This window comes from Mixophyes fleayi, chromosome 8 (assembly GCF_038048845.1).
Source record: "Mixophyes fleayi isolate aMixFle1 chromosome 8, aMixFle1.hap1, whole genome shotgun sequence".
Classification (NCBI taxonomy): domain Eukaryota; kingdom Metazoa; phylum Chordata; class Amphibia; order Anura; family Limnodynastidae; genus Mixophyes; species Mixophyes fleayi.
The window spans coordinates 83,431,286-83,452,056 of record NC_134409.1 but is presented as its reverse complement, the minus strand read 5'-3'; the positions used below and the strand labels follow the sequence as shown (position 1 = coordinate 83,452,056).

The 20,771-nt window shown below is 43.2% G+C and overlaps 2 protein-coding genes across 3 annotated transcripts in view; one reads left to right on the top strand and one right to left on the bottom strand.

The window, feature by feature from the left end:
• DESI1 (desumoylating isopeptidase 1) overlaps positions 1-4,829 on the bottom strand; it is a 40,179-nt gene extending 35,350 nt beyond the window's left edge. The window contains exons 1-3 of the mRNA XM_075182805.1: positions 4,579-4,829; positions 4,196-4,217; positions 3,529-3,598 (exon numbers count right to left, since the gene is read on the bottom strand). Coding sequence (XP_075038906.1) covers positions 3,529-3,598; positions 4,196-4,217; positions 4,579-4,669 — 183 coding nt within the window. The 5' untranslated portion in view covers positions 4,670-4,829. The remainder of the gene's footprint in view (positions 1-3,528; positions 3,599-4,195; positions 4,218-4,578) is intronic.
• An 88-nt stretch (positions 4,830-4,917) lies between these two features.
• The window catches only part of XRCC6 (X-ray repair cross complementing 6), a 75,720-nt gene continuing 59,866 nt past the window's right edge, over positions 4,918-20,771 (top strand). Inside the window, exon 1 of one of the 2 annotated variants that reach the window (XM_075182804.1) lies at positions 4,918-5,054. The gene's annotated coding sequence lies outside the window, so the exon portion shown is untranslated. The remainder of the gene's footprint in view (positions 5,055-20,771) is intronic. The other variant, XM_075182803.1, reaches the window with a different exon arrangement.

Sequence of the window (20,771 nt, the reverse complement as noted above, 5' to 3'; positions counted from 1 at the left end):
ATCCGGAAGACCCAACCTCTGAACCAGAGGCTGAAAAACTTCCGGATGGAGTGACCACTCCCCCGGCATCATCCGATTTTGACTTAGGTAGTCGGCCTCCCAATTCCTTATTCCTGGAATGAATACGGCCGATATTGCTGGAACATATTGTTCTGCCAAAACCAAAGTTTATCAGCCATCCATGGCTCTCGAGAACTGCCAAGGTGAGGGATAAGTGCTGACGTAAGCAAATCTCTGAGGAGGATTTGATGAGCAGATCATCCAAATAAGGCACGACCTGAACTCCCTTTAAGTGAAGACACACCGCCATGATCTTCATGAAGACCCTCGGAGCTGTGGAGAGGCCGAAGGGCCCGAAACAGATAGTGGGAGGACCCCACTGTGAATCTTAGGAGAGACTGATGGTCGCTCCAAATGGGAACGTGGAGGTATGCGTCCTTTATGTCTATGGAGGCCATAAACTGATCCTTCACTAAGCCGTTTATTACCGACCTCTGGGATTCCATCCGAAATCTGTCCACTCGTCAGTGCACTTTGAGGCTCTTTAGGTTTAAAATGGGTCGAAAGGACCCGTCCGGCTTCTTGACCAGAAACAGATTTGAATTAAACCCGTCTTTTCTGGTTGTCTGCGACCTTGCAGATGACTCTTTGCGAAAGAGAGGCGACACAAGCCTGTAATTGCCTGTCTTCTTGTTGGATCTCGGTGTAGAGGGGTTACAAAGAAACAATGTGGTACAGGGCCCAGCAGGTCTATCATGTACCCCCTTGATATAATGCCCCGAATCCAAGGGTCTTGGGAAGACGCTGCCCATTGTTCCCGAAACAGAGACAGACGTCCCCCCACTGGCGCTACCTTTGGCAGAGTAGAGTGGTTGTCAGGACGCAGGCTTCTCCTGGGTTTTGGAGGCCTGGCGCCTAGCTGCAAACGAGGATCTGCCCCTGACAGAGGAGCCTCGAGCATTAGGTTGTCTACATCTAAAAGGACTGTGCTCTAGGCAAGGAGGTCCCCCTAAAGGGCTGACAAAAGGAACTGACACGAGAAGTCCGGCCCCTACTTGAAAATACCGGCAAAGAAGTGCTTTTGCCCCCTGTTGCCTGGTATCATAGTATCTAGTTCCGGGCCGAACAAACCTGCTGCTGAAGAGGGAATGGTGTCAACTGACTTTTTTGATTCCGCACCTCCTTCCCAGGATTTCAGCCATAACGTTCTTCTTGCTGAAATAGATGCAGCCTGAATAGAGGAGGACATAGACGCTGTGTTCTGGGCCGCCTTATAAAGGTACCCTGATGCCTCTTTGAAATGCAAGGCATGGGGAAGTAAATCAGAGTTCTGTAAGGCCTCTGCCAGTTGATCTGCCCATGCTTTCATGGCTTTAGCAACCCAAGCTGAAGCAAATGTGGGCCTAAAAGAAGAACACGCAGCCACAAATATAGATTTCAGCTGGGATTCTATTCTGCGATCATTGGCATCTTGCAGAGTTGCTGAACCTGGGACTGGTAGTAAAGTGTGTTTGGCCAAACGGGCTACTGGAATATCCACCTTAGGGATACTCTCCCAGTGAGCCACGTCTTCCTCCTGCAATGGATATAGGGAGGAGAATCTTTTGGGAACAGAGAACCTCTTATCAGGCTGTTTCCAGGCTCCCTCTGCAATATCTCTGAGTTCTACCGAAGGGGGAAACCGGGATGCCTTTCTTTTGGCCTTCTTAAAGAGACTTCTGTCTCTGGGAGGTCCAACGCTTGTCTCAGTGCTAAAAAAATAATAAATTGGCTTTTAGAGTTTTCATCCTGTCCCAAAGGTTGAACCTGGTCAGGATCCGAATTAATTTCCCCCTCCTCCTCTGAAAACCCCTCAGAGTCTGAAAGGACCATAAGGGTATTATCAGATCTAGGCCGCTTTCTTTCAGCAGGCGGGATGTTTGGGGATTCAAGTAACTGGCCCAGCTTATCCAAACCCTTTATAAAAGCTGCGGACCATGCCGGTTCTGTGGGAACAGGGGCTTGGTGCGTATTTAATGAGGAAGGTCCTGGTATAGACGTTCCAATAGAACCTGTGGTAGCAGGGAGGCCCAAAGGTGTACTAGTATTATTAGCCACCAAAGTTGCCACAGTAGATAGCAATTGATTGGATTGAAAAACCATCTGTGCTAAAGAGGAAACCGACCGTGTCAGGGAGGCCACCCAGGCCGGTTCCTCTGTCAGTGGGGCTGAAATATGCTGCCCACAAGGTAATTTTACATTACATTTTGAACAAGTGAAATATTTTGCCATAGGGCCCTTTCCCTTATCTGTCATTTTTTTATATAAAGGAAGGCACACCAAACATACAGACTTAAATTGTTAAATTTAGCTGAGTAGAGAGAGAGTGTAGAGAGAATAGTGTGAAAAAACAAGTGATCAACTAATCTTGACATAAAAGTTGTACTTGTAATTATTTTAAACACAATATAATACTTAGGCAAGTAGGAGAACTACAATATAACCCCTACTAGCCCACTTTGTACACAGCAATACTGAGTATGTGTTTAAATAAATCAGATACTTAGCCCATAGGCCAAACAGGGGAGAAGTCCAACAGCAGTATCCTGGTGCCTGCTCCCTCAGATCTGTTCTCTCTTCCCGGGCTTCTCCTTGGCGCCAGAAGACCGGGTTAAACCATCTCTCTCTGGAAGGCGGGGGAGCTCTATGTCTTAGCTCCCCCCCTTCTGATAATGCTGTCTCCGCAGCTGTTTCTCTGCTCGTAGCAAAAATAAAAATAGGTATGTGGCAGAGTAGTGGAGACCTCAAAAGATGAGGTCTCTGCAGCAGTTAGTACCCAATGCCCCCTCCTATGTATGAGGGGGGATCCTGGTATGAACCTCTGTAGTTCTCCTCGCTCCTCCGCAGATCCAAAATGGCCACCATCATTTGAAATCTCCGATAACCGGCGCTCTATGCCTGCAATGGCAGCGCCGGTTATCGGTGAGGCTCCAGGAGTGACAGCGGTCCGTGAGACCGCTTGTCACTCACAATTTAGGCACCCCATTCTGTCCCTGTCAGTGAGAGCCTCTGGCTCTCATCTGAAAGGGAAGTGCCTGCGCTGCTCTGCTGTGAGTGTTCTCTATAGTAGAACACACTCCCAGGTCTGCCACCTATAAAAAGTTAAAAAAATAAAAATAAAATAAAATAAAATAAAAAGGAAAAACTAAAGAATACATGCAGTAACTAAAAACACTGCCCAACTCCATGGGCACCTAAAAAAAAACTGAACAGGAAGAGGCAGGGGGATTGTAGAGGGGAGGGGTCTGTCAGCAGTGCTAAAGTTAACTAGCTAGGTGCAAGCTCCCCTCCACAACCCATGGTAAGCAGTGTCCCCCAGACTGGATGAAAGAGAAAAGTGAAATAGTAATCTTCTGCAAAATTAAATTGCAATTGGTATGCTGTAAAACAACATTATGTTTCTGTTACACCCCTGGCTATTAAAGGGTTGTGAAAGCTGAGGAAGTCACCCAATAACAGCAATCAAAACGCCGACAATCATGTTCTTACCGGCACACAACTAGTGATTCCTCCTCCACCATAGAAGAATTCTTCCTCAAAAACAATAATGGATGTGTGCCTGTGCAATAAAGCAAACAATTGTTAGTGAAAAGGCGATAGTGATCTGTAGGAGGATAGCTAAAACAAGAACTATCAGATGCATACTTTACTTTCTATTTAAAGAAAAAGAAAAAAAAAAACTATGCGGGATCATCATTCACTATCTTTCGAAAAATAGGTGGTTTTACAATCATTGGTTTTCACCAGTGAAAGCTTCCCCGTGCATTTTTTTATTTAAAGAAGTGGAACAGAAAAACCCTGACAACAATTTTCTTGGCAAACCACAGGAATTGGAAGCCATCCCTATTGCCACTTCCTAATAAATAGGGGCCAAAGATGATAGCCGGTAACATGCCACATGTGAGAGAAAGCCACAGATTCTCAATTTCAGCCGAAAGATGGCCATGGCTTCCTTAAAGGTAATAAAAAGAGGAATACAAAAAAAAACAAAAAAAAAACCTGTTTAACATGCAATACAAATGTGATAACATCTTTTAAGCAATCAAAAGTTTTGTTTCATTTAATAAAAGGTGCGCTATAAAAATGACAGTTTTCCTAGGCATTATTGTTTTTTTCCCCTTTTACAAATGTTAATAAAATATAAACAAACACTTACCAGATGCCTTCTAGCTGTTTCCCTTGGGGAAAAAAAACAAAGAAAAAAAAATTATTTGAATACAAACATGTTCAATAAAGTTCAATATTGGTGTACAAATATAAATATACATATTGAGGGCATATGTGAAAATGAGTCTATGGACACTGCTTTCCAACAATGTTTGACTATAGCACTTTAGCACTCCCAAGGGTAGATTTCCAGGATCTCCTCACACCTGATCCCTTTTGCCAGTGGCAGATAGCGGGATTAGTGAGTACTGCAGGTGGCAGCTTCCTATCCGCTCATTACCCTACACATGGCACCATACACAGAAGAGACATGTACATACAACCATATATGCCCCGTCTCCATACACGCATACATCTCAAACCCGAATTTACCGAGCATGACAGGACTGAGGCGGCGGGCCAGGCCCCGGGAGAGATCGTACACGTAAAGGCGAACGGGATACGGCACCGGAGTTTGTTCCATAGCAGCAATCCAATTCCTCGCAATCACCGTAACCCTAAAATAACGTCTGACAACCCGGTAACACTGGGCGTTCTTACACTGTATGTGACACGCCCACTGCGGGGAGCCTGACCAATCACAGCCACAACATCTTATGCCAAAACACACCGACAGAGGGCTACAGCACACACTATGGAAGAGGCCCCACCAATTTGCAATGTCATTACCAATACGGCCGCTGCTGTGTCATTGAGAGAACATGCTGATCCATCATGACGCGCCCACACGGCTTTGACGCTGGATAATGACGTTAGGTGCATGGCGTCATCAAGGTTATCCAGGAAGGTGGAACGCAAATAACGTGTGACTGAGTGTTCGGCGGGAATTGTAATATATCCCCAGTGAGGTATTGTTGTATATAACAATATATTCATTATTACTTCATAAGACCCAAGATGGGACCTATATATGACTCTTCAGGTGTTGTGGAATTATATGTTCCAGCATTCCTGGAAGGGATCGTTGGGAGATAGTTCTGCAACAGCAGGAGAGTGATACATGTTGCTTTATTTATTATATCTAACCACATCACTGGTTAGATTTAACAATGGTAAAGCCAGCTAAATCCCCTTCACCGAAGGTACCTTTTTGGCCCCCTGCTTGCCGGGTCATGAATTGGAAGGGGATTTACAGTGATATGTCTAAATCCCCTTCAGTGTAGGTACCTGGTACATTGACTGTATGGGAAATAGGATTTAGCCATCTCTTAGTCACACTTGTACTGTCTAATATTACTGAGGTTGTTCTTGGTGATGGTAGTATCAGTACTAAATAACATGAAAATGGATAGTCTAATATGTGCATTTTGTCCTGAATTTGTTTACAAGTCACCTGAAAAAAATATTTATTTAGCCATTTATTTTTTTTAAAGATAAAATGTACGTTTTGGGACAACCTTTTAAGAGTTAATTTCTCTTGTGGTTACTCATTAATGATTCATATGGATGTGTAGAGATCTAAAAGCAAATTAATTGTTGAGTGAAAAATAGAGAAACTGAACATACAGGGTCATAAATTGGAAGTAACAGCAAGAAATGCAAACTGAAAGGTCAACTCAAGTAAAGGATAATGTGTAGATATTAGCCCATGAGAAAAGTTATTTACAATTATTATTCTATGCTAGAACCTTAATGCACACCAGCATGCATTAGACATATATGAAGAGCCCCCTCTATTCACAGAACTTGTTTTCACTTGCAGACAATTATAGTTGTCAGCTCATTAGTTTGGTGGTACTTAGTATTCTCTATGTCTGGTGCATGTAGATTTGCTTACAGGAGTTGACTATTATACTTGTATTCTTTGTAATGGATGCTTTAGGTTATGTTTACTTGCCCACTCTCCGGGATTGTCACCTGGGTCACATTGACTCGGCTGCGTAAATGTATCGTTGGGGGCAGGACCAAAATTACACAATTCCCTGCCCCCTCTCCGTCCTCACACTTAACTACCCCTCCAGGATATGTTCAGATTTTAGTGTTAATTAACATGTTAAGTTAAAAAGTACTTGGATATACCCATGGTGTATATTTTGCTCAAAGGGTAAATTATTAACCACCATGGGTCTGGTGACTCCCCAGTCATTGGCTCCTGTCCATGTACTAGGATACCTCATCCCTATTCTTAATCCTACTGGAACCATAGTCAAGAAGGGCACTGGGAGAAGGTATAGCAATTATAACAAGAGCGCAGAATGGTGAACAATGTAAGTAAGGCAGACAAGAGGAGGAATGATTCTGAGGATGCCCTATCACAATAAAATCTTATATATATATATATATATATATATATAAATCATTGGTCTGCTTGTCTGTCCAGTTATGCATTCAGATACCCCTGCACCGATTGGGATGAAACCAATGCGAGATGGTCCGGTTGTGTCCTGTCCAGGTTTTAGGGAGGTTAGGGTCCCAATAGAACCTCCCATTGGTGTACTCTGGGCAGAACTTTGACCTGGCGAGCCTGTTCTGGGCCTTCCACTAGCTGGATTTCAATGACATTTAATATAAAAACAAAAACGACACTGGGCAGCCACCTAATTGGTGTGTAGGAAAACCTGCTAAGCTTCTAATTATTTTGAAAAGGTTGACAGTTACATCCAACTCATTGATAACTTAATAGCTTGAAGATTTAAACCCAGGCAACACCGGGTACTTCAGCTAGTAATTAATTAATAAAACATGATCTTTATTCTCAAGATTATTTGCAGAACTTTCTTTCAATGCCACAGCTTTTGTCTCAGGACGTATTTTGGTGGGCACAACGTGCATTGAAAATTAGAGTGCACCACATCCGTGCACGGCAAATTTAGAATCAGACACACACCTAACTTAAAATTACCTGCATTGAAGAAAGATGTAGTTAGTGGCACACTGTACAATTAAGCGCCAGTGGGATTATGATGGATCAATTGCAAATTGCATTACAAGTCAATTCTTGTTGATATAGGTGCAAAACTTAGTTTATTATGCAGTGACCTTTCTTATAATCAGATGTGGTGTAATAGACATGGTGCTGGATGCATTTCTCACCCCAAATATATAATTTTTTTTAATCATAACAACTGTGAATATGTAATGATTGTCAGGATAAAAGAAATGTAGGCATTCAATAAAACAATCCTAATATGTGGCACATGGTTCTCATAATATATTGGCAAATTATGTCATCACTTTTTTAAAAATAGATAATTAAGAGAATATATAGAAGTATATTATTTGTTTTACAATGCTTGGTTCAGTGGGTATACTTCATGCATTTATCTTATATTTTGACACGCTTTTAGGACACGAGGAAAGCGTGAATGTCTGTTCCACACGGGTCACATATAGTGATGTAACAAATATCTAGCACACACGAGGAAAGGGGGGGGGGGGCTGGGTCAAAACTTATCTTCCAGGTCTGGTGGCTTGTAAACAAAATAAAATGTGCTACATAAAAAGCAGTGTGTCTGTCCAAGTTGTGGCCAGTGGTCCTGCGTGTATAAGTTACTGTACATTGTGAATTATTCCTCCATTGCTGGGGGTGGAACCTTGGTTGGCATAGCAATTACATGTAAAGTACAGACTTGATATACTAAAAATTGAGATGTTTTTGAGAAAGTATAGCAGGCAAAACAATAAAGATGTAGTAATTTTAATGGTGAAAGAAATTACACATCTTCTCAGGCATAACCCCAAAAGTCTGGTGTAGCCAGACTTTTGTAGCTAGAGCCCTGAGGCTGTGGGCCAATACTCTACATACGGATATTGAGGATAAGATAAATAGACTGTATCTTCTCAAATCCTTAGAGATTATGCAGAAAAGCATTAATTTCTTGTGTTAAGCTGCATTTGATACGATTGTGTTTTCTTCTAGGAGCATGACTTCGGCAGTAGTAGCAAGAAGGGCGCTCTGGCTACGTCCGTGGGCGGCAGATCATCAATCTAAAAGCCGTCTGATAACACTTCCATATTAAGGCAGTTTCTTGTTTGGCTAAAAACTGGATAATCTAATGCAGAGGCTAGCAAGTGGCAATGCTAATCGGTTACCACAGGACAGAAAGGTGAAATGTTTCTTTTCTTATTCTCCAAAGCAGCAGTTTTAGGAAGCCTGTACCTATAGGCCAGGGAGACAATATTCTAGACAACAGGATAATATGGCAAGACAGTCCTTACAGCCCTTCAGACCGAAAAGGGGGAAACAACGACAACAAAGACCCCAATGACTATCTACGTATCCAGTCTCCACTAACTCCAGTGGGCAGCAGGCTATCACGCTTTGCAAAAGTTTGGATTCAGACCACACAAGACAAATGGGACCAGGAGATAGTCACCAAGGGATAACAAATTTATTCAGTGAAGAAGTCCCTCGTCTTCCATGAACGTCAAGCATTGGAGGAAAGTCTAAGAGGCCTGGTGAGAACAAGAGCTATCGTACCAGTACCGTCAGGTCAGGAAAATATGGGGTTCTATTCCAGACTGTTCCTCGTCCAGAAACCATCAGGTGCCTTCAGGACAGTGCTAGATTTAAGGGCTCTCAACTGCTATGTGCGAGCAAAACATTTTCGGATGGAATCTGTCAACACAATTCTCAAAGCAGTAGAAACAGGAGATTTTCTGATAGCAATAGACTTAAAAGATGCATATTTCCATAATCCGGTCACATCTCATCACCAGCAATTTCTGAGATTTTGCATTCAAGGAACGTCACTTCCAGTTTACTTGCCTTCCGTTTGGCCTTTCCACATCTTCAAGAACTTTCACCAAGGTCCTTATAGTTCTCATAGCGGCACTCAGGGAAAGAGGAGTGACCTTGTGGCCGTATCTGGATGATATTCTAATTTCGGCAAAGTCAGAAGAAGCAGCCTTGGAAGTTACAACCCAGTTAATCCAGTTGGTTAGTCAATATAGAAAAAAAGCCATCTGATACCGTCACAATGGCTTTTGTTTCTAGGAGTGCAATTAAATACACGTATGGTGAAAGTCTACCTCTCTCAAAAGAGGGCGGACAAAATCCAGTCCTTAGTGCGCTAAGTTCAAATCCAACCTTGTGTGTCAGCGCACGAACATGTCTGCATCTCCTAAGAATGTTTTCCTCAACAGTAGGAACCCTCCCGTGGGCAAGATGGCATATGAGAGATCTTCGAGCAAACCTCTTTGCGCAGTGGGGTCTCTAGACTCCAAAGTCAACCTCTCAAGGTCGACGAGGGAGTCCTTACGTTGGTGACAGCTCCCAGGCCTGAGAAAACAAGGTGTCAGACTGGTGTGTCCTTGCCACAGATGCCAGTTCACTAGGCTGGGGTGCTCACATGCAAGATATGGTCATGCAGGGCACTTGGCGAGACGAAGAGAGAATTCTTCAGGGAAAGATCTTGGAGATGAGAGCAGTCTGGCGTGCGGTTCAGTACTTCCAGCCCTATCTACGAGCCAAGCATCTACGAGTCTTCTCCGACAACAGGACTATGGTAGACTTCATAAACAAGCAAGGTGGTACAAAGAGCAGACCAATGTTTGCAGAAATAACTGTGCTAATGGAGTGGGTAGAGTTGAATCTGAGATCTCTCTCAGCCCATTACGTAGCAGGCAAAGACAACGTAGTGGCAGATTATTAAGCAGACACCAAGTCCACCCAGGGGAATGGTCGCTGCACGAAGAAGTCTTTCAACTGGTACAACGCAGATTTGGAACACAGAAATAGACCTTATGGCCACAGGAAGCAATGCCAAGCTACCCCTCTTCTACTTCCGACACAGAGACATCAGGGCCCTAGGTATAGATGCCCTGTCAATGCAGTGGAACTTCAAACTGGGGTTCCTGTTTCCTCCCTTTCCACTCATCCCTCAGATACTCAGGAAATTAAGGAAAGAAAAATTGGAGGTGAGAGCGGTCCTCCCGGCATGGCTGAGGCGTCCCTGGTTCGCTGTAGCACGGAGATTTTTCTGGAACATCCATGGTCATTACCGGTCTGGCCAGACCTCATACATCAGGGTCCAGTTCTACATCCAAATCCAAACTCCCTTGGTTTGATGGCGTGGAGATTGAGAGGCAATTACTGAAATCCAAAGGCGTCTCAGATGAAGTAATAGACATTCTAATTCAGGCCAGGAAAAATAATTCCTTTATGATTTATTACAGAATCTGGAAAAAATGTATTTGTTTGGCAGGGGACATGGCGAAGGATTCCGTGTCTGCCAGTGTGCCGGATGTGTTAGAATTTCTCAAAGATGGTTTTGTTAAAGGACTAGCACCTGCTACATTAAAGGTGCAAGTATCTGCCCTTAGCATCCTTCTTGATATCAAACTGGCACCTCAGGGTCTTATCTCAGTTTTTTCAAGCACTGAAGAGGTTACGCCCAAGACGGAAACCATTCTTAGCCCCTTGGGACCTTAATATTGTCTTGGACGCGTTAACAGCCTATCCTTTTGAACCGCTGCAAGACATATCTCTTAGATGCATCACTCTGAAGGTGCGCTTTTTGGTGGCTATCACTTCGGCTCGTCGAATAGGGGACTTACATGCTGTAACGATACGTACCTTTCCTCGCTCCCCCGCCGCTCCGTCGGACCCGGAAGTGCCGCACATGACTGCCTAACCTAGGGCTGGGAATTCAAACAGGGACTTCCTATTTAAACAACACTCTGACACTTTAGGAGTGTCAGAGCAACTTACCTGTTCCTGGCTCCTGATTCCTGTGTTCTCCTTGTTCCTGCTTCCTGTGTGTTTGACCTCCTGTGTACCGACCCGGCTTGCGGACCCTTCTGGATTCCGTTTCTCCCGTGTACCGACCTGGCTTGCTGACCTTCCTGATTGCCTGTGCTCCTGACCTGGATTGTCTCACGCTCCTCTCTTTACACGTTTATCTGCCATTCCTGTGTACCAACCCGGCTAGCTGACTACGCATCTGTTCTGGTGACCCGTGTACCGACCCGGTTTGATTGACTCCGAGATTGCCTCCTAATTCTGTCTGCATTGCCTGCCTGTGTACCAACCCGGCCTGTCCGACCATTCTCATCCTGCTCCTATTTCCGCTGTGCTACAACTTGGGGCAAACCTGAGGACCGCGACCTGCGATTCCTGGCAGCAAAGCCCATCCCTCCTTGCTGCGGTTCTTGGTGATTACCGGGGAGATCGTTAGACTCCGCACCTCAGGTAAGCCAGCGCTAATCAAGATTAGTAGTGTATCCAGTAATCTGTTAGTTTGCTCTGACCATGGATCCAGCGGCTAAAGATCTACTGGAGCATTTAGTGGGAAAAATGGACAAACAGGAGGCGAACCAAGAGCAATTTTTAAAATTCCTTTAGAGCTTATCTACCCGGCTGGACGTTGTTCAGAACACCTTAGTGGCCACCGGACCTCCTGCACCAGTGAGTGCGGCTCCGGACCCTCCTTCTGCAGCAGCAACTTCTTCCTCCAAATTGCGGATACCTAATCCGCCTAAGTTTGATGGAGACCCTAAACTTTGCAGAGGATTCCTGAACCAATGCTCCATTCAATTTGAACTGTTGCCGGGGAATTTTCCTTCTGAGAAGGCTAAAGTGGCCTATCTGATATCGATGCTCTCTGGTCAAGCTTTAGCATGGGCATCCCCGTTATGGGAGCGGAATGATCCCATCCTGCATAATTTCTCCACCTTTTTGTCCACTTTTAGAAAGGTTTTCGACGAGCCAGGAAGGGTCTCCAGTGCCGCAGCTGGGTTATTGCGACTCCGCCAAGGAACCCAGTCCATGGGTCAGTATGCGGTTCACTTCAAAACCATGGCCTCGGAACTCCGCTGGAACGATGAGGCTCTTGTGGATACATTCTGGCAGGGTCTTTCAGATCGGCTTAAAGACGAGCTGGTGTCTCAAGAACTCCCTGCATCTTTGGACGATCTCATCTCCCTCTGCGTTAAGATTGATTTACGTTTCAAGGAGCGTAATTCTGAGAGGGAGCAATCTCGGCGCAATATGATCCGTTTAGCTCCCAACTTCCAAACACCTGTTCTTCCGCCCGAGGAACCGATGCAATTGGGAAGGACCCGCTTATCGGCCGAAGAGAGAGAGAGGAGATTTCGTAACAAGTTATGTTTATATTGTGGAGAGAGCGGTCACCTTCTGAATTCTTGTTCCAAGCGTGTGGGAAATGACAAGGCCTGACGTGTTTGGGAGCTGTGTCGTTGGATCTCCTTTCTCAGTCTCCCTCAATCCTTTTATAATAATGATTGTCTCACCATCCCTGTTTCTTTACAGTCAGGATGTCATACCTTTTCTCAGTCAGCCCTCCTAGACTCCGGGGCTGCAGGGAATTTCATTTCGGCTGCCTTGGTAAGGCAATTCTCCATTTCCACGCAAGCATTAGAACAACCTATCTCTCTTTTAGCCTTCGATGGGGAAGAATTCCTGAAGGATCCGTCCTTGTACGCACCACTCCTCTTCTTCTTCAGATTGGAGCACTCCACCAGGAGAGTATCTCCTTCTTCGTATTTCACAGATCTACTAATCCAGTCATCCTTGGACTACCGTGGCTTCGTCTCCATTCCCCTAATCTGGACTGGCACTCGGGTCATATCTTATCTTGGGGACAACATTGTTTTTCTCATTGCCTTTCTAAGGTGGTTCCTCTGGGAACCCTTTGGGTTGTGCAATGCTCCCACTGTGTTTCAAAGTTTTATGAATGAACTCTTACAAGACCTGTTGTATCAGTTTGTGGTCGTCTACCTAGATGATATCCTCATCTTCTCCCAAGACTTGGTATCACATCGCAAACATGTCCTGGAGGTTCTGTCTCGGATCAGAAAAAAACATTTATATTGTAAACTTGAAAAATGTACCTTTGTACAGAAATAAGTTATTTTCTTGGGCTACATCATTTCTGGCACAGGATTGCAACTGGATCCCTCCAAGTTAAAAGCCATTCTAGATTGGCCTCAAACCTCCGGCCTGAAGGCTACACAACGGTTCCTAGGCTTCTCCAATTATTACCGCCAGTTTATTAAAGGATACTCTACTCTTGTGGCACCTATCACCGCCTGACCCGGAAGTCTGCGATTGCCAAAGTATGGTCTGTGGAAGCTATTCAGGCCTTTACTACCTTAAAATCTCTCTTCCTCGACTCCCATTCTCCAACAACCTGACTGTTCTCGTCCATTCATTCTGGAGGTGGATGCATCCTCCGTAGGTACAGGAGCAGTGCTCTCTCAACGAGATTCTACGGGTAAACTACGTCCATGTGGTTTCTTTTCCCATCTCCCCTTGATAACTTTATCAAGGGGAGTGTGACATACAAACTGAAGGATGAAGGTGGCCTGGAAATGATAAACCCAATGCTGTTCCTTAGTACTGCCTTCTTGAAGCTTCATCTCAGGAGTCTCTTTTTGGACTTTCCTGCTCGGTCGCTAGCTGGCTTTCGTGTTTGGGTGTACCCCTTTCTCAACACATGGTTGGATGGGGGTCCTGTAAAAAATCTTTTTAAGTATTGATACCTCCCAGCTCATGTGGTTCAGGGTTTGAAGGGGACCAGAAAATGGCAGATTGGGGTAGGTGAGGAAAAACACTCCTTTTGGTGAATTCCAGGTGTATTCCTCTGAAATTTAGAGATCTCACTTGGCTTGAGTTTCACAGGAGGCTCTACGTTAAGGGGAACCTGAAGCATAGGGGTGTCGATCGTTGTTGTCCACAGGAGGAATGTCATTGGGAGGTGAAGAGAATGGACCACTTCTTGCTTCGGTGTCCTTTTAATATAGAGGTTCACAAGGGAGTGTCCCACACTTTAGCGCTGCCATGTCTTTCAGGGATTAGTAACACTGAGTGTGTGTATGGAGCACTCAGATGTTATGGGGAGTTTGATTTAAGCTCTTGTTTCTTAGTGCAGTTGTTAGATTTTACACGTTGAGTGCACGATGTTCGTGTCCAGTAAGGGCAAAATCCTTCACTCTAGTGAGGTGGTGGATAGTATTCTGCATGAGATTTGGAAAATAAGGGAAATGGACAGGGGCTGGATGGATGCTGCAAGCTGGGAGGACTCTGCTGGATTCCTAGCTGCCACTTAGGGAGGTCTCAACCCTTGCCAGAGTCTCAGTTCTTGGCTATCTATTCTGGTCTCTTACTGTTTGATTTTGTGGAAAGCCTCTTCTTTTTAATCTAAGGTTTACATACATTTAAAGTTTGTTTTTATTTCCTGACAGTAAAGGGTGTGTCGAAATTATAGATTGGTGGTGGGCTTGTTGTAATGCAGAGTATTCTGTTAGGAGATGTCATCTTTCTTTGTATATAGTTGATCTTATTTATGAAGTGATGCAGTAGTTTTTTGTGGAGGTATTGTAGTAGAATTGGGTGTTATTATAATGTTAAGTTTTGTTCCTCTTGGTTCTTTTTACCCTTTGATGTTGTATATAGTCTATTTTGGACAAAGTGATATGGAATTTCTTTTTGTTGCAACTTTTAAGAAAAAACATCGACCCTTGCAAAACTACAGCTACTTGTTCAGAATGCTATCTGTGCCCACTTTGCCACTTGATTTTATGCCCAAAACCTTGTTGGGCCAGGCTAAATACTATTGCAATTTGTATAAGGGAATCTCGTTAGTATTAATCTAATGTGAAATCAGAGATCCAACTTGATTTAATCCTTTTAAAAATAAAGTTTTCTGAATAACAAGCTAGATCCTAAATAAGAAGTGAATAAAGCTGGGTACACACTACACTGTTTTCATCCAATAATCGGCTCAAACAGCCGACACACGACCGCTCTTTCAAAAGTCGGTGCAGTGTGTGCAGTGACACGATGGTCGAAAGTCTGCCCAAATGGACGATTATCGCCTCATTTGGTTGGTCGTACCGTTTAATATTTTCGGTCCAATCTCGTTTCCGCTGTGCATTGTGTATAAACTTCCGACCGATCCACAACAGTGAGTACGAAATTACAGTCATTTCTCACGACAACATGGCTGTAAAAAGTCGCTAAAGGGACGTCCGCTCTTCCCTTTATCGTCCTAAACAAGGCTAGTGTGTATGCAGTCCATGGACCGAGCGATCGGATCATCGATCGCATGTAAAATCGCTCTGCATAAAAAGTTGGTCGAAATTTCTGTAGTGTGTACCCAGCTTAAGAAGCTGGCCGATTAAGAAGCTAACTTCAGCCCCGTGATGTCAACCATGATTATTTCAGTTAGAAGATACTTGTCTGCTCCAATATTCAGCTCCCACTTTAACTGAGCCGAAGTTAATTCAGTAAAATAGTCCATGTGAATTATGGGAATAGATAATTATCTTCCAGATGTAATCGGTCGGGTTAAAATTTTTGTAAAAAGACTACCTCTAATACTTAATGTTGCCTAAGGATGAGCTATTTTTGTCTCTCTGGTGTTAGTACTAGCAGTTTTTTAACAGTGGGAGTCATATTTTGCTTAATCCTGGTGTGGCCCTGTCACTGGTTATATTTAACAAAACTGGTGCATTGGATGTACAGTAAAAGGCCTAGTGTTCCCTAGTCTCACCAGGGACTAGAGGGCACCTGCCCTCTGAACCGGTCCAATACTACCTTAGGTTGGGGCAATGTGTTACCTACAATTTTTTTCTTTAAAATATTTACTATAGGCTGCTGAGCTGGGCTAAAATTTGCCTGGCAGCCAGCCCCTGAATGTCATATATTTTCCAATTGTCCTTAATTTTAAGGGCAGTCCCTGTTCTATAAGATTTTTGGCTCAGTATTTTTTTATTTTTTTTAGTACCACCTTACTTGTACTATATACTGAAGTTTGAGGAAAAACGTCGTCCTCCCAAAAAGACAAAATAAGTCTGAACACTAAATGTAGTTGTCAGCCAAGCCCACTTCAGCTGCGAGATATTTGTCTGCTCCAATATTTAGCAAGGCTTTCTGACTGAATTAATCTGGGTTCAGTTAAAGCTACACTTGTACATTAATTAATTTAGCCTATGAGCTTGTATTCCCGACAAGGTTGATGTCTCCAGTGGTGCATTGTCTGGCACTGTATTTATGAGAATATGAGTGTAGAGAAAGCATACCTTAGCATAGTGATCTATTAAAGACTATGAGTAACGTGCTGTTTATACTCGCTGCACACTGGGTGTGCCACAAGCACAGCTTATTATGTTTTTGGTCCGTACAGCTTGCTGTGACCGTAGTGAAATTGCTCCTTTTAGTGATCAATAGATCACTGTTTTAAGGTCCTATTACACCTCAGCTATGTATGATAGCTAAAGAGTATATTACATAATTTTGTAATAAAGTCAGTATGAAATAAGGAAGCAGATAAATATATTGTGGATGAATGGACCAGGTTAACATCTCTCTACCACTTGGCTTGTACTACTGCTTAATCACCCTACACACAATGTTAAACATTTCTTTGATAGGTATTAGCTGCAGCAATGTGGGTTTGGTTACCATATCCGTTTTTAAAGAGGTAAGAAACTCAACAGCAGCAAGATGTAAGAAAAAGACAGTTTTTGTGAGCATTTGTCCTTAACACTGCATATTTGTGTGTATCTTGCAAAATAAAAAATGAGGTTTTGGTTCATATTTTAATAAAAACATTTAAGCCTGCATTCCATTGTCAAAGATACCTCATTGTGTGCATTGTTGTACACTGCCCTATATGCTTCAGATGTCATTAAAATGTAGTTAAAATCAGATGCACCAACCTCCCAAGTAACTTTAATTGCTTATTGAGTTTGACCCAAACTTCCAAATGGACTGACTGGATAGTGTAGGCTGAGTCTCCTAGGGAACAAGGGTAAAAAGCAAACGGCTTTGTCGTTAGACAAGGTGTCCTGAATAGTGATTTTTTTATTTTTTTTTTTGTAATATAAAATTATTTTATTTTGGTTGGTCACGAAAATTGCAAATACACATAGCAGAACAATGGAGCCGTAAATCAAGAACCGCAAAAATAAGGACAAATGTACCAAAGTAAAACTTGAGGTGGCATAATAAAAGCAACAAGAAAAAACAGGTCCAAATATTTATGAGTTCAAATGGGTGAAGGGAATTGGGGGCATGGTACAGGAATAATAAGGAGAGGAGGATGGTGTCTTTGATAACACACACACAATAGTATAATTAGAGGGTAATGGCTATGTAGCAGAGAGAGCATCGCAGAGCTGAAGGGGAATCTTAGTGTTGAAGTTCTCAACACGCATGGGCTAAGAGGGAGGAATTAATAGGAGGAAGGAAAAGACCTCTCTGCAAACGGCCATGGAGCCACAAGTTGGTAAAATGCATGACCTCTACCATAGCGATAGTAAGTTATGACTTCCATGGCTGTTACATGGCAAATTTGCTTTTTAAGTACAGAGAAAGACAGTGAGAGTGAGCTTTCCCACTTTTTGGCTAATAGGCATTTAGCTACTGCTAGGATGTCTGTAGCTAGTTTTCTATAAAATGTATTGCAATATTGGGGTGTGAACCGTAACAGGAATACCCAAGGTTTTGTCACTGGGGCCTCAAAGAGGCTGTTCAGAGGTCCATAGAGACTACGTTGACTAAGGTTGTCAACAATTTGATCATTGGTAAATATAAAGGCCATTACTCACTTCTAATTCTCTGGGATCTCTCTGTTGCATTTTGAAACTATTGACCACTCTCTTCTCATACGAACACTACAATACCTAGGTCTTCAAGACACTGTCTTATCCTGGTTCTCACCCTACATATCTAATTGCTCTTTCAGTGTTTGTTTCTCTGGATCTCTGACAAGACACTGCAAAATATCTCATGAATTACACAATAGATCAAACGAAGCTGAAATGTCAGGATTGAGTATAGGATGGAGCTACTAACTGGTATTAGCGCAACTGATCAAGGAGGTGCGGAGGTTTGGGCTTGGTTGCAAGAGGTGTGCAGGTCGCTGTTCTCCAGGGCAGTTACCAGTGTAGTATTGGTGCGAATAGTCATACAATCCTGGTGAAGCCAATCGGGAATCGCAATACCAAGGGTGATCAAGAGAGGGAGGTCAGAATAGCCGAGGTCAAACCAGGTGAGCAGAAATAACAAATCACAATCCAGAAGAATGGTCAAGAAACAAGCCGGGTCAATAACAAGGAGCAACACCAGGATACAGAATAACACAAGGAATGCTGGAGACAAGCAAGACCTAATATTCTGGCACCCTAATGGTGTCAGAGCTGGGTTTATATAGAGGCATCTGAATGCTGATGGGAGGAATGTGTAGGGAGGTCAGTGATGACACTGACAGATGCGGAGGGTAGTGTCCTGTTACCTAGCAAAGGGACACGCTACTGCGCATGCAACAGACGAGAAGCTGTGTCCCTGTTGCCTAGCAACAGGATGCCCCTGGCTGGAACGACAGATGTCTGCCCCTGTTGCGTAGAGGAGATGCAGGCACGGCGCCTGACACCAAACAACTGAGTGATCGGACCAGGGATTAGGGACAATATCTGTTTCAGGAGTAGGCGTTATGGGGATATGAGCTAAAGTATAGTCTGTGGATGTGGTATTAAAAGCTCTCCAGTAGTTAAGCAGGCCAGCCTCAGCCATATGTTTGAGCAACGCTCTGGAATTGTGGATGGTATGTTTCCGGAGCCTACTTTACCTAAGTTGTGGGTGTATAGATTAGCCAGTGTGATTGTGTGATGTCCTACCTTACCCACCAGAATAATGTAGCGGCCATCATGGTCCAGTTTAGAATAAGCTAGTTGAAATGGTACAGAATTGCAAATTATGATAACTACTCCACTCTTCTTGACAGGAAAGGAGGCATACGCCGCTGTTCGAAATTTATGGCAAAACAAAGAAGGATGGTTGCCTTTTTTAAAATGTGTTTCCTGTAGGAATACAAAATCAGCATTTAGATTTTTTTAATAGTTCTGTGTAAAAGTGATCATTTGTGTGGGTATTGAGACCCTTTGCTTTTATTGAAACTAGTTGATTTCCAAATTATACCTTACAGTTCAAAGTGGGGGAGAGGTTTAAGGTAAATACACAGAAGGATCACATGGGTGTGGTTAAACGGGGTGGGACAAGGGTAGAAAGATAAGGAAAAAGAGTGGTTAGATGGGCACAAAGTAGTAAGGAGTGACCACAGCGTTCTAGCCCATGGAGGGAAAGGGGGTTGGTCTGTTCTATTTAACATAGACCAAATGGGCTTAGTAGTTGGGATGACTAATGTATATGGTTCTGAGTATGACTATAAGGAGAGGTTAGAGACTACCCAGTCTCTTTTCTCATAGATCCCACGTTGTCGAGGGGTGGATTGGACAAGTGGGTAGCAATTCTACCCTCCTGGAAGTGAGAATTGTGGATTAAGCTAGATCCTGAAAGATTTGTATCTTGGACTCCTCGAAAAAGATAAAAGGCGGGTTCTTGCAAGCATTTGTAATTCTGTCCTTAGTTTTCAAGGAAAAGTTTGAGCATTATATCTCTGGATGATTTCAGATTCTCTTGATTTTCAGCATAATGTAATTTGTGCCCTTTCATTTTAAACACTCTGATCTGAGAGTCTGGGGATAATGGATTGAAATAAAAGGCTGAGGTATTCCTTAAGTTGATAGTTGTCTATTGACTCAGGTACATTTTGGACCTTGAGAATTCAAGCTCTCTATGTAAATATTTTATTTCTTGAGTTGCCTCCTTTTAGATTTTGGTGTTAGAGTCCACTTTGTTTTGGATGCAGTTCTTTTAGTCAATATTGCAATTTTGCATCATAGGTTTTTTGGAAGCTAATTTATTAGTTCAACCTTAATAACTTGAATGGAGGCTAGAGCATATAAAGCATCTGATGTGTCCTTGAGCACCATCTGAGGCAAAGGTGGGGGAGAGACAGCAGTTGTCAGCGATTCTTGATGTGACCTATATTGTAGTGCCATTTTTGCTTCTAGAACTGTATTTGCATTATGATGGATACTTGCATAGCTAATGTAGAAAGCGCAGTGTGACAGCTGTTAAAGAATTCTGCCATTAGGTGTTGCTGCTAAGCCTTCTATTACAGCCTCAGCTTAGAAACTCTTTTATTATGCAGACTAGTAGCCTCTGTGTTGTTTAGTGTGAACTGTGTAGGGCAGTGGTTCCCAAACTTTTGCAGTTCGCAGCACCCTCAGTGTCGCCATAATTTTTTCAAGGCACTCCTTCAAAATAATTACCGAGCAGTCCTGTTTTATAAGTAGCTGGGTCAAAAAAACGTAATAAGTATTTTGGCCAGGACAGAAATACTTATTTAGTTGTATGCAAAAACAATACACATAAATCCAAGGGAATAAATATTTTTATATTTATTTTTTTTTCAATTATATTTCTGTTAAAGAATAATTTACAGCTAACTCACTGACCTCACGCCTGACATTCAGTGAGAAGGGAGGAGGGTGCTGGGTCCCGGGCTCTGCCGAATTGGTAAGTGTTTTTTTTGTGTGTATTTTTTCTCCTGGCCACGGCACCCCTGGGAGCTACGGCGCACACTTTGGGAACCTAAGGTGTAGGGGTTTTTTCCGGGGCAGTGTGTAGTGTCTTGAGAGTTGCCTGTTTTGGTGGTCAGGTCCAAAGGGAACCTTACATATGACTCTTAATAACAGGGCTATAAATTACAAAGTGTGGGGTACATTTTACAATAGATTAGCCACTGATGTTTGAA